The 13404-nt window shown below is 47.0% G+C and overlaps 1 protein-coding gene across 1 annotated transcript in view; it reads right to left on the bottom strand.

The window, feature by feature from the left end:
* The window catches only part of ZFYVE1 (zinc finger FYVE-type containing 1), a 29576-nt gene extending 17123 nt beyond the window's left edge, over positions 1-12453 (bottom strand). The window contains exons 1-2 of the mRNA XM_024197492.1: positions 12171-12453; positions 10160-11079 (exon numbers count right to left, since the gene is read on the bottom strand). Coding sequence (XP_024053260.1) covers positions 10160-10654 — 495 coding nt within the window. The 5' untranslated portion in view covers positions 10655-11079; positions 12171-12453. The remainder of the gene's footprint in view (positions 1-10159; positions 11080-12170) is intronic.
* Positions 12454-13404: the final 951 nt, after the last annotated feature.

The following is a 13404-nucleotide window of genomic DNA, read 5'->3' on the forward strand; positions in this document are numbered from 1 at the left end:
TCATTCCCCCCCTTGACTCCTCCCATGGAGTTCCCTACAATAGCAAAGGGCACTGATTTCCCTTCTACTGGCCACTAATTTCTGGAGGCCTGGGTCATAGACTCATAGACTTTAAGGTCAGAAGGGATGTTAACTTGTCTGGAAGCTAAGTACATTGTTTTGAACTTTACCCAATAAAGGGCCTGATCCAAAGTCCACTGAAGTCAACACATATCTTTCCAGAGATTTATGGGCCATATGAACTGACGGGATCAGGGAGAAGGTAAAAAGATAGCCCAAGACTCCTAAGATGAACCTCCTGACCATGAATTTCTTGACACTGATCTCATTCATTAACAATATATGTTAAAGTTCATGTAAAAAAAAAAAAAAACCATAAAATGAAAACATTCTCTATGACTAGCACCCAAACAACCTTAACTCTGACCCACAGGTAAAACACTCACAACGACTACCACGTCTAAATTAATCTTATCCATTTTTCACAGAACTTTCTCCTCTCAGAACTATGCATAAGACCTTTTATGTCTTACTCTTATTCATGCAAAGGTTATACAAAGCCTGCCTCTTCATAAGCCATACATAATTCACAAACTCAACAATGCTTCATATGATATTCAGGTAGTGTCGTATAGATAGTCTTGAACTGAAGTTTGGAATTCTATTGGTTTGAATTGTATTGGTTATTGCATTTTAAAATCCTACTCTTTGACTGGGTTCATTTTGGCACAGCATGTCTGGTGACTAAAACTTAAAAGTGTTGTCAATCTATAGTTTTAGATGCCAAACGTACAAATCATCGAATGTATCATTCAACAGACTCATCTGACAACCAATATACCACAGCATCCCCCAACATACAACCGCAGTGTATATTTAAAAAAAAAAAACCAAAAAAACCAGAAATCAATGGAAAAATAAATGACAAGATTCCTGGCAGTGTGTTCAAATGTGTGTCATATATATCAATTTTCAAACATCTGCAATAAACCACTGTCTAGACAAAAATAGCAAAAATAAATGAATCCCAAAAGGACTTTTTTCATTCTGAAAATCATTGTTTGTTTGTTTTTAAGTTATGCAATACAAACCATTCTATTTCTACACTTCTAAAAATCATTTTTAAAACTTGTAATACCTACATAAATTCAGACCAATGGCTCTTTCAACTAAAGACAGAGTGGGAAAGAGTCAAATTAAGCTTTATAATGGAATAGCAGTTGCAATTTTAACTGTGTGGTCTCACCCAGTGCCTCCATAACAGACAGCACTGAACTTCTGAAATGCAGAAGTCAGGCATTTTTAGGCAGCGAATCTCAGACAGGGTTAGCATTTAAATCATAGAAGTTGGAAATCAAAGAGACCCAGTCCATCTCTCCCAAGGCAGCATGGCTCCCTATGATACTAATGTTTTGGCCAGTTCAGTTTTAAATTATTCAAACTACGGGGCTCCATCCAGGGCTGGATTAAGGCCGAGGCACTACAGACCCAGGCCTAAAATGCCAGCTCCTGGAATCAGGCAATGAAATCAGAATCTCAGCTTTCGTTGGGAAAAAAACCAAAATCTAGGCCATATGGTTGTGAATTGAAGTCTGAAAATATGAGCTGAGCAGAACAGATGGAACAATATCTGTCTGGTTCTGCAAACTGAGAGAATGGCTCTGAGAGGTGTGAACTACTCCATACATCTCAGTGCTTTGGGGAGCCCCACCAGCACCACCCCACGGAGGAAACTGTGCCATGAGAAAAGCGCAGTAGACCCACCCACCAACTCCAATACACCTCAGCTGCTAAGATAGTTACTGGGGAGCCTCACGCTGCTGCTCCTACACCTCCAGAGGGGACTCCTGTTGGTGTCCTTGCTGCCCCCCAGGGGAGGGGAGCAGGGGAAAGTCCCTGCTGTCACTCCAGGGGAAAGGGACTCTCTACGAGGGGAGGGAGCCCTCCCTCTGCCATGCCACTCCAAGTGGGATGCAGGACCATGGAATGCGGATGGGGCCATAGTGGGGCTCTGCATTATGGTGCGCCTAGGGACTCAGATTGCCTTAGTTCAACCCTGTTTCTATCACTCCTTTCCAGCTTTCAAATGCCTCAGAGACCAGATATTCCATTCTGAGCAGGCAGTGTGAAAGTGGGCCAGAAGGATCAAAGCGGAGCGTTTAGTCTAAAAGGTAATCTGTAGATTTGGTCTCCTACTCAGTTTATCTAATATTTCTTCTTTCTTGTCATGAGATTTTTTTTGTGTGAAAAGTCTTTCCAAAAGTAGTTAATTTAGAACATCAAGTATTCCTTACTTATAATTAAAATCTAATTTTTCATAGTGAATTAGACCCTGATCCTGCACATGTTTAATTTTATAGTACCCTGAGTAGTCTCATAGACTTCAATAGGACTAATAAAGATAGGTAACCATGGGCATAAATATTTGCAGGAACAAGACCTTATACCATCATAGGCCCTAATTCTGAGAGACAGCCCAGGCAGTGGGGAGGGAAGGGAACAAAAGAGGCTTTAAATCAACTTTGTGCCTCTAGAATTCTATATGTGGCCCCCACAGCTGCCTATGGGCCACTGTCAGCCCAGAATAGTCAGAGCACAGCTCACTCCAGCCATGCCCCTTCCCACCATTAACTCTCCCCTTGTGTTGGGGGCTGCAAGGAGTTGCATAGAACTGTTCCACCAGGGAAGCCACTTTACACTGAGGGTATTCCCTAAGGGGAGGCCACTGTACCCTCTTTTTGCCTATGGAATGGTGTAAAGGGGCCACAGTAGGGAGAAAATCAGGGCTATCTTTATTCTTAGAATGAAAATTCTTCAGGGAGGAGGCAGTATCTTCATGTGTGTTTGTACAGCTCCTAGCACAATGTGATCCTAATTGGCACATCTGGGCATTAAATAATAACATAACATTATTATTGAAAAGTATAGGTTGTCCACGCCTGGAACATGGGACTGTTGGGCTCTTGCCTGTGAAAGGCAAGAAGGCAGGAGTGATAAAACCTTTTTTACAAATTTTGGGCAAGCAATGGAGACTGTGAATCCAATTTCAAAGGTCATGAGGCAGACCAGGCATATTGTGGGGAAAAACTGTAAAGAGGCCCCATTACCCTGCCACAGCCCTGAGACAAGATAGTGATTGGGAACCGAGCAATTACCAGGGAGGCTACATCCATGAGGGGCAGCTGGGTGGTACGAAACAGCTAACGAGCTTTCTAACAACTTCTGAAAGCAAGGTAGATAGCCTGGTAACTGATCCCCTAGGTGGAGTACTCTTTTTTACTTTTGTGCTAATCTGAGAACAATGAACACTTCCTCTGCTCTGTGAGGACTCCAACCTGTTTGTTTATTTTTTTAGAACAGCTAACAAGAATGGAACAGGAATGCTAATAATACTTTGTACTCATAGTATTCAGAGTCCTTCTCAGACATTAATTTGGCCTCCCAATGTGCTGTGAGGAAAGCAGGTGTTATCACCCTAATTTTACAAATAGCGACAGGGAGGCCCAGGCAAGTGAAGTGACTTGCCCAATGGACAGTAAGTCAGTAACAGCCAAGAACAGCATCCAGCGGTCCTGACTCCTAGACATCTTTTCTAACTACTAGACAACACTCCCTCCATACTAACAAAGTTTAACTTCCTTGTGATGCAGAAGCATCTTATGTAGGGGCCTTTGATGGGGTTATATTTAAAGAATATTTTCTACATAAACTCTCTCTTAATCTAGTCCCCCACTAGCGCAATGGGAAAGTGTGAAATATAATTGGGCGGGAAGGGAGGCAAGGAGTCAAGACCTCACTAGGAGGAATATGACAGTTCCAGTTTCACATGACCACCAAGCTACTCAGCCAACATTACCAGTGAGGAAAAAGCAATGAGAGGTACTGAGCTCCAAGGGCTGCCTCTGAGGGTCGTCTACACAGCAATGTAAGCCTAGGGTTAGTGGGACTCATGTCAGCTGACCCATGTCAGGGAACCCTAGGCTTGAGTATCTACACTGCATTTTAACCCTAGGGTAAGGATTTTCTGACCCATACTAAAATTTAGGGCTCTGGCATCCACACTGCAGTGCACAGACCTGAGTCAAAGTAACCCTATCCCAGAGCGTCTTGCACACCCCTTCCCATGACGACACTCTAGCCTTACAAATGTGTTGCACTGTGGGAAAACTCTACTGCCCACCTTGTTTCCTAACCGTGATGGGTGCAATTGATGGGACACAGATGTCCATAAGGAGCTCATAAATTGCATAATTAGCTCCTCTCATAGCTGTCAGTAGAATGAATTACTATCTAATATGAGAATTGGGCTCTTCACCGCTAGGCTGAGTCACATTGGCAGGAAAATGCCCACGTGCTCCTGTTCTGAGGATAATTAGGCCATCAGGCTCCAGGGCTGTCAGACTATTCAAATGAAACTTGGCAATTCTTAATTTTTAAAATGGGATGTTCCATGAAGGTGGTTTTGGTTGGTTGTTTTTTATTTATTTTTGTCTGTTTGTTTTGAAGTTTGACATAAAATGTAGGTTTCAGAGAAAAAACACATACACACCCCTCAGCCTGGCCGCTGCCAGCTCCAGAGCAGTGAAGTGCATCCCCAGGGCTTGGGGTACAGCGTATGCCAGCACTCCCCCGGGATCCCTTATCCCTGCCCCCACAAGCTGTGGGCCTGGCTCCAACTCACCGCCCTCACAGTGCACAGTGCCCGTGTGCCCCTTCACACGCAGCCCCAGGGAGGGCAGGAAAGGCCCAGGAGCAAAAGCCACAGAGTGGAGTGAGGAACAAGCAGCTGCCCTGCAGGGAGGGAGAGCAGCAGACCTCCTGACTCAAACAGGGCCACCCAGAGGATTCAGGGGGCCTGGGGCAAAGCAATTTCGGGGGTCCCTCCCATAAAAAAAAGTTGCAATACTATCAAATACTATATTCTCGTGGGGGCAAATTGCCCCACTTGTCCCCCCCCGGGGCGGCCCTGGACTCAAAGCTGGGGAAGGGTGACCCCCAACATCCTGGCAGCCAGGAGCTACCTCCCGCCTGTCAGCTTTGCTCCCTGCTCCAGGCAAGCTCTGCTCAGCAGCGAGGGGGAGCCAGAGCAGCTGCAACAGGAGGCTGCAGAGAGGTTTTGGGGCTAACTCCCACTCGCCACCCTGATAGTGCACGTTTCCCAGGCACCTCTGCACACACAGCCCCAGGGAGAGTGGGGGCGGGGGCAGCGAGTGAAGTGGGGACGAAGAGGCTACCCTGCAGGGAAGGGGAGCAGCCAGGATGTTGGGGGTCATCCTCCCCGAGTTGTGCTGATCCAGGAGCTCTGCTGCCCCTTCTTCCTGCAGGGCAGCCACTTAGTCCCCCCTCCGCTCTCTGGCCCTTGCTCCCAGGCCCTCCATGGGGCTGTATGCGCTGAGGCACCTGGGCTGCGCTCACCAAAATCTGGCTGTGCTCTTGTGACCAGAAAGCAGCTCTCTTCAATCAGAAGAAGCTTTTCACAGTGTCCACTGAAAACCCTGCAGGTGCTCTGATAAGGCACTTCCAGACCAGCGTTCAGCAGACATTGGGCTAACGCAGACCTGAGCTGCTGCCATTTGCAAAGGGATGTGTGGCTTCCTTTTGCAATAGAGTGCAAGAGACTGCACCACAGATTGTCAACATAGGAACTATAAGGAAGTTGCCCCAAGGAACTCTGGGATACATCTGGAGCACTTCTGTGACTGGAATCAAAGCGGAGCTGTGTGCACATAGGAAAGCAATGGGGCTCAGACCTTAGATCCCAGCTTAACACAGGCTCAGACTCTCCAGCCTTGCAGGGTCCTGGGACCCCACGTTAGCACAACTGTTGTGTGGACACAAAGGGGTCTAGGTTTACATTGCTGTGTAGACATACCCTGACTGGCCCCTGCTGAAACAGGGGAGTACAGCAGTGGGAAAGGCCAAGAGAGATTGGATGAGAGGAGAAAAGGCGTCAGGAGATTACCAGACTCTGCCTCCCATGGCTTCTCTTCAAGCCTCTACTTGCTCTGTCTGCCTGTCTTCTGCTCCCACTGGAACTCTACAAAGAGCCCTTTGGTAAGCATGGGGAAGGCACCAGCATATCTGCCAATAATTCTAGTTTAGCTAGGTTTTGAAAAACCATCCTGGGACTAAGGGACAAGCAACTGCTAAGTAGCCTACAGCCTGCTTTTCAGAGCTGTGCCTAGTTCAGCAAGAGGGCAGAAGTGTGACCACACACATGCAGTGGTGAGCGGCAAGAAGCAGGAAAGAGAACCTGCACTCACTGCAGGCAAGAAGCAGCCAGTTGCCCAGAGGGAAGGCAGAACAAGCAAGCCATAGGGAGAAAAGTGATGATACAATGCTTTCCAAGGATTATTTTTCAAATCAGCCAGGAGTCAGGCTGGGGACCACTGGCAGGGTTGTGTATTCTGCTGAGTTTTGTATGACTCCTCTCACACTTCTAAGAAAAAAGTATCCTAATGTTCTCCAAAATGCTTACAGACCCGGGAGGTGGAGAGGGAGGAGCTGCTTTGTAGGAGCATTGTATCTGTCAACACTTTTCAGTTGCTCCCATCCTTTGCACTGGGAGAACAGAAAGCCAACCAAGTGGGGGAGAGAGAACTGGAAAAGGAGTAGGAGAGAGATGAGGAAGTGCTAGGGAGGGAATGACAGGGACTGAGAACGGAGACATTCATAGAGCTGGGAGGAAACAAATTCACAAAGATACATAGGAAAGAAAAGCTTCCTAAACCAAATGAGGAGGGGGGGGGGGGGAGAGAGAGAGAGAGAGAAAGAGAGAGGAAAACAGGTGAAACGGATGCCAGGGACATGGAAGCCCCAGTTTCAGACCATGCAAACAAGACGCCCCACCCCTAAGAGTTGGGAACCTCTGTCAAGCCCTGTGTCTGATTGGTGTCACAACTTTGCTTCCTTTTAAAAGTCTGAGGCAAAGGCCCCACTGTGGAACTTAAGGCTGCAGGAAAGCAAGGTACAGTCCGGGGGAAAAGGCTCAGGCGGACAGCGTCATCAAAGTATTCCCACACCAGCAGATGGGGGGGATGGTGTTACAGAAACTGGGAGCATTTGCTACACAAATGCTTCTCCGCACACAGAGGCAGGCAGTAAAACACAGAGATGAGATCTTCTCCAAACACAGAAGTCATTTTGTTAGTTTGTTTTGATTGCTAAGGATTCCCTCTTTAGGAAAATGTGTTCCATGTCTTTCTATCCTTTCACCTCTGGACTCTGACCTTGCTCAAGCCAGCATGTAATAAAGAGAAGCCCCAGTATTTTCAGGACTATTAAAGCAGCTTTCCATCAAGAGTGCATGTAACTTTTAAATTAGAGGGAACATTAGACCCTAACAGCAGAGCAACCTATTACCCAACAGTTGCATAAAATGACCAACCAGATCATCTTGAATGGGCCATCCTTGGGGCAAGTACAGGATGTGGTTTCCTTTCCATCTTCTATGTTCAGCAGTCATCCAGGGCATCTAAACTTTCTTTAGTCTTTCCATGGAGCAGTATGTATATCCTGTGCAGTGTTTGGCAGGAAGAAGCTCAATTCCATACCTTTGAGCAACAGGTTGACAAAAGATGTCTCACTGCAGGGGTTACAGAGAAACCCAAGCATGGGGCTGGACTCAGGAGGTAGAAAGGGTTGCTCTGTTAATAAGGCAAGGAAAACTCTTAAATTGGAGAGGGAGATGTTGGTTGCTGTGGGAGTTTCAGCTGAGAGAATCAACAATAAATGGACCCTCCTTTCTCCATTTAACATTGTGGCTTCCAGGAACCTAGCCTCTTGTAACTTGCTGCAGGAAGCTTTCTTCCTCTCTTTGTTAAGAAACTCTAGCCACAAAGCTTTTTTCCTTGCCCCACTTTGACTAAGAACAAGAGGCCTAGCTGTCTCTTATGACTTATGAACCTAGAGCAGCAGTCAGTCACCTCATGCTATAGAAGGCAGAATGCACATGATCAAACATCTCCATGATCAGCTGGAGCCCAGGAGGCTGCTTACTCTACCTAAGGGTGTACACTACATAATTATACCTTGGACAAACTGATATTATCCCACCTGCTACTGATGGTGAGACTACACCAAAGGATTGTATTCTTACCCTGTGGTAAGAACCACCCATTAAATCAGTTCTCTGTGATTCTTAGGCTTACTATAAGAGGTAAGATTAAAAGTTTAGCAAAGCTAACCTATTATTTGTAGTACCATAGCACCTAGGAACTGTACTCACAGCCCAGAACCCCATTGTGCTAACCGCTGTATAAACACAGAATAAAAAGATGGTCCCTGCCCAAAGGAGCTTACAATCTAAGTATAAGACAAGACACAACGGATGGATACAGATAGGGAAGTAAAAAGAAACAATAAGACAGGATTGGTCAGTATGATAGGCAGTGGACTCCAAATACCAGCAGCGTAATCATTGCTAATTTTTTTGTAGGCTTCATGGCAAAGGAGAGTTTTGAGGATAATGAGCAAGTTCTGAGGATGTTTACAGGTAGCACCTGTTCAAAATAAAATCTCAGCCTGTCTCTTACGTGCCATCATGGATATCCAGCAGTCAGCTCAACCTCATCATGGCTAAAAGAGAGCGCTTAGTGGGAAAGACTTGTGGGGAAGGGAGACTACCTCCTTTCTTGATCCCTGTGGATAACACCACCATCCTGCCTGTCACTCAGGCCCGTAACCTGGAAATGATCTTTGACTCAGACCTCTCTCTAAGTCCTAACATCCAAGCTACATCTAAATCTTTCAGATTCTTTCTGCATATCATCTCAAAGATATGGCCTCTTGTAGCCTTCCATACAACTAAAACTCTCATCTCATGTCTCTATTACTGCAACATCCTTTTCTTTAGCCTTGACAAACTCAATTTTGCCCCTCTCCTATCCATATTGAATGCTGCTGGATAGGTAATTTTCCTAGCTCATCACTCTGTCTAGGTCATCTCCTGTCTTTGAACGCTTCCACTGGCTCTCACTTCTCTATTGCATCAAACATAAGCTAATTTCAAGGCCCTTCAGAGTATTTCCCCACCCTGTTTACATAGGTAGAGATGATGACGACTTCCACCTCCGATCAGTCCATCACCCACCTCTAATGCCAGCCTCCACCACCCACTGGTTACATTTTCAAAACAGTACCTTTGTGCTTTCTCCGATGCTGCCCCTCATGCCTGGTAGTGGTATTTATTATACACTAATCAGGGTGATGGTAAAATAGGCTCTCCTGCAGTGGTCATTCTGAGCTGATGAGTAATATTACTGTCTTTACATACATTCTTTGCCCAAAGGAATGGGCAATCAGTTCACCCCAACTGTGTTCAGTAGGAGTTTTAAAATCATACCTGTGACCATAACACCCTAAGCACAGTATCTCGAAGCCTGGATGGCACCCACAAGTCTAGATTTTCTTATAGAACATTGTCACTTCTATCTTCTCTTCCCCTCCCTCCCACCCAAAAAAAATAAAATAAAATCCAAAACAAACCACTTTATCATCTGTGTTAGCTGGGTTCCCTGTGCAGAGAGAGCTTATCTTGATCTGTTCTCCATTAGTCCACCCAGTTCTTCCCACAGCTCTGCTCATTATCACATGCAGGGCCGGCTCCAGGCACCAGCTTAGCAAGCCGGGGCTTGGGGCGGCCACTCCGGAGGGGGGCGGCACGTCCAGCTATTCGGCGGCAATTCGGCGGAGGGTCCCTCACTCCAACTTGGAGCGAAGGACCTCCCGCTGAATTGCCGCAGATCGCGATCGCGACTTTTTTTTTTTTTTTTTTTTTAGGCTGCTTGGGGCGGCAAAAACCCTGGAGCCGGCCCTGATCACATGATCTCTCCCAGAGAAGACTCCTGCTGTGCAAAGGGCTTATCAGTGTAGTCTTTTGACTACCTCCGCAGGAGATGGTCTCCTTCTTGGATGATAATCATTTTCACATGCTAGACGTAAGAAAATTCCTGAGCACTATGTCTCTTTGGCCGAGGATGCTAATTTAGCACCAAGAGCAGATTATCCCAATTTCATCATTAGTGCTGTTTTACGATTCAAGCATCTGACTACATAGACTCCGCTTGAAGAATTCTTTAGTCTAACAGAACTATCAAGAAGGGTGGTTAACGCAGAAACTAAAATATCTTGTCTGTTAAAAAAACACAATAGTTCTCACCTGAATCTCTTCAGTTTCATCCACCAGGAGGAAACTTGCAACCTTTTCTGTCATCCTCCTCCTCTTGGTCTCCTCATCCATCCCTTCCTCCTCTTCCTCTTGGGGTTTGCTACTATGGTACACGGTAATTGGGTGTTTCCTTTTGTTTCCCCCAGCGTGCATCCTCTTCTGACACTCCACGCATAGGTTTATTTTGCACATCTGGCACCTCATTGCTGCCCTCTGCCTGGATCCTGTGGCATTGTTGTGCATTATATTCCCATTGGCACCCTTGCAGTTGTCACAGTAAGGGACATGGCCAGGTCTTATACGGGTCCGTTCATGGTTTCGCAGCCTTTCCTGCCTGTGCAACTCTTCTTCACAGCGCTGACATTGCAGGGTCCCACATTCATCGCACTCAAAGACTGCTTCATCGGTCCCACTGCAAACGTAACTTTCCTGACACAGGAGTACTGTGTTCAGTCCCTTCTCTGCTGTTTGAGCATGAGCACTCATCTTCAGCTTTTTTTTTTTTTAAGTTGTATTTATCTGATCAGTTTTTTTTTTTTAATGGAAATGTATACAGGTTTTCAAGAGCTTTCAGTTGTAAAAGTAATCTGTCTTCACAAGGACAAAAAGCTGCAAAAAAAAGACTTTGGATTCTTAACTTTATAAACAATGTAATGACTGCTGCTGTAAAGATTTGTACCAGCCTGAACGCTGAATCTCTCCCTCCCTCCACCCCCCCCCCAAAAAAAGGTTTAATGATACGTAAAGTGCAGATGAGGTGTTCTTTCTCTAAATTAATCTTAAACAAGGTTGGTTGTTTCAATTGCTGACCCACAGGGTTTTCTACTTAACTTGAAGCTGTAGTTTCAGTGATGTACAGAAATCAGACTGGGGTATTTCAATAGACAGGTTCAAACGTTTCCCTGGAACACCTAGAGCCGAGGGAGGAAAAAAAGATTAATTTTAATTAGTAACATATGACCTTAAGAAGAAATGAGATAACCTTAGAAATGCACAGTGCAGAGCATTGTATCCCTAGAAAATTCACTAGTCTCACCCCACAGTTAAGCTCCTCCCTCAGAGTTCACAGCACTCCAGGGACTTTCCTGATCTGCTTTCCCAAAGAAGAAATTATCCTTGTATGCTCGGCCCTGTGATTCTGGATACAAAATCTAAGTTATTATAACCACACTGACGTTTGTTTGTATCCCTCACACACACACAGTATTTCCAAAATAAGGCCACTAAAACAAATAAATGCATCCGAAGAAGTGGGTTGTAGCCCACGAAAGCTTATGCTCTAATAAATTTGTTAGTCTCTAAGGTGCCACAAGTACTCCTGTTCTTTTTGCTACATGTACATTGCAGATCAACTAGTCTTTGTCTGTACACACTTATTTACAGTTGCCACCCCATATACAAAGCCTATCGTGACTAAGTCAGCTAACTTGTCATTTAAATTTTAAAAAAACAAACAAACAACTTTTTAAAAATTGAAGCTGACTGATTATATTTGTGGCCTGGTCCTTCACCTACCTTAAATCAAAACAACCAACAATTTTTTCTTGGTCGTTTTAAACGCTTGTTTAAAGCAATAACTTATTAAAAATATCATCAATGATAGGGCAGGGGGAGAGGTGCCAAGGAGGGTTAAACTGCACCTATACACTGTTTACACTTGTGTCTTGATCACTCCAAATATAGACTCTGCCTGGAGCTAAAACAAATGTTTTCTTTAGTCACTTCACATTTCTTTAAACAATTCTACATTTACTAAATAACAGCAGTATCGACTGCTTGCCTGCTCATACTTTCACCATTCACCTACCTTAAACCAGACTAAACAACATTTTGTCATTTTAAACAGTTTTTTAAAAAGGAGCAATTCCTCCTGTTAAACAACAACACAATCATCGGGCAGGCGGGTTTGAGAGGGGGATGGGATATACTGTGCCTAGGAACAAAGAAGGCCCCCCAAAAGGGACTCCACAACCCAGTCTATTGTTTACAAAACAGCGGGCACCTTCCTCCTCCTCTTCCTCCCTCCAGTACTTAGTGACTGAGTCAGGTCCCAGCCGCCTCTTCCTCCTCCTCCTCCTCTCAGCAGCCTGGGGGGAGTCTGCCCCGCTCCCCCACCACGTTGAGGTGTAGCCCCGGGATGGCTGTGTCAGCCCCACCAGGCAGGCTGACTGCCCCCGCGGGGTGCCTATGCCAGTTCCCCAGCTCCTCGCCTCCGTCTCCCCTCGTTGTCAGAGGGGATCAGCTGATCGCAGGGAACTTCAGGCTTATTTTCTCGCCGCGAAGACAGGAAGGTGAGCGCGGAGGAAGGAGCAGAGGGCGCCCGGGCACGCCGGGAGTTGTAGTACTGGCGCTTCCGCGCCGCGCCCTCATGCCTGCGGAGCCGCGGGCGGACTGCAAGTCCCAGGGTGAGCACCGCGGAACGAGGCGCCGCCGGCGCGCACGGGCGGCCGGGAGTTGTGGTTTCCAAGGCCGGCTCTGCACCGCCCGCAGAATGTGGCTGGGGCTGGTAGGGTGACGCCGGGGCGGGAGGGTGACTTGCGCAGGGGTGAGCGCGTGGATTGGTGACTTGGGGGGCGAGCTTGTGCCGTAGCACGCTTTATCTTAGGGACTGTGCTGACGTTTTGTGGGGGGTGGCTGATTTGCCTTCACCCTGTTCTCATGCGGCTAGTGATTTCCCCGCTCCTACTCTTGTAATCACCATAGGCGTGCGCAGCACATTTCATTAGGGTGTGCACCCAGGGAGCCCTGCCCTGCCCCCATCCACTCCCTCCTACTTCCCACCCCCTGACTGCCCCCCTCAGAATCCCCAACCCCCCTGCTCACCCCCTCCTGGGACCCCTGCCCCTAACTGCTTCCAGGACCCCACCCCTATCTAAGCATTCCTGCTCCTTGTCCCCTGACTGCCCCCCTAGGACCCTACCCCCTACCTGTCCCCTGACTGTCCTGACCTTTATCCACACCCCTGCCCCCAGACAGACCCCCAGGACTCCCACGCCTATCCAACTGCTCCCCGCCCCCTGACAGGACCCCCAGAACTAGGGTTACCATATTAAAACATTTTAAAAAGAGGACACTCCACGGGGCCCCAGCCCCGCCCCGTCCTCGCCCCTGGCCCCGCCCCAACTCCACCCCTTCCTCGCCCATGCCCCAACTCCGCCCCCATTCCAACCCCTTCCCCAAAGTCCCCGCCCCAACTCCGCCCCCTCCCCTGAGTGCTCCGCATTCCCCCTCCTCCT

Source organism: Terrapene carolina, unplaced genomic scaffold (assembly GCF_002925995.2).
Source record: "Terrapene carolina triunguis isolate 2854851 unplaced genomic scaffold, T_m_triunguis-2.0 Scaffold96, whole genome shotgun sequence".
NCBI classification, from domain to species: Eukaryota; Metazoa; Chordata; order Testudines; family Emydidae; genus Terrapene; species Terrapene triunguis.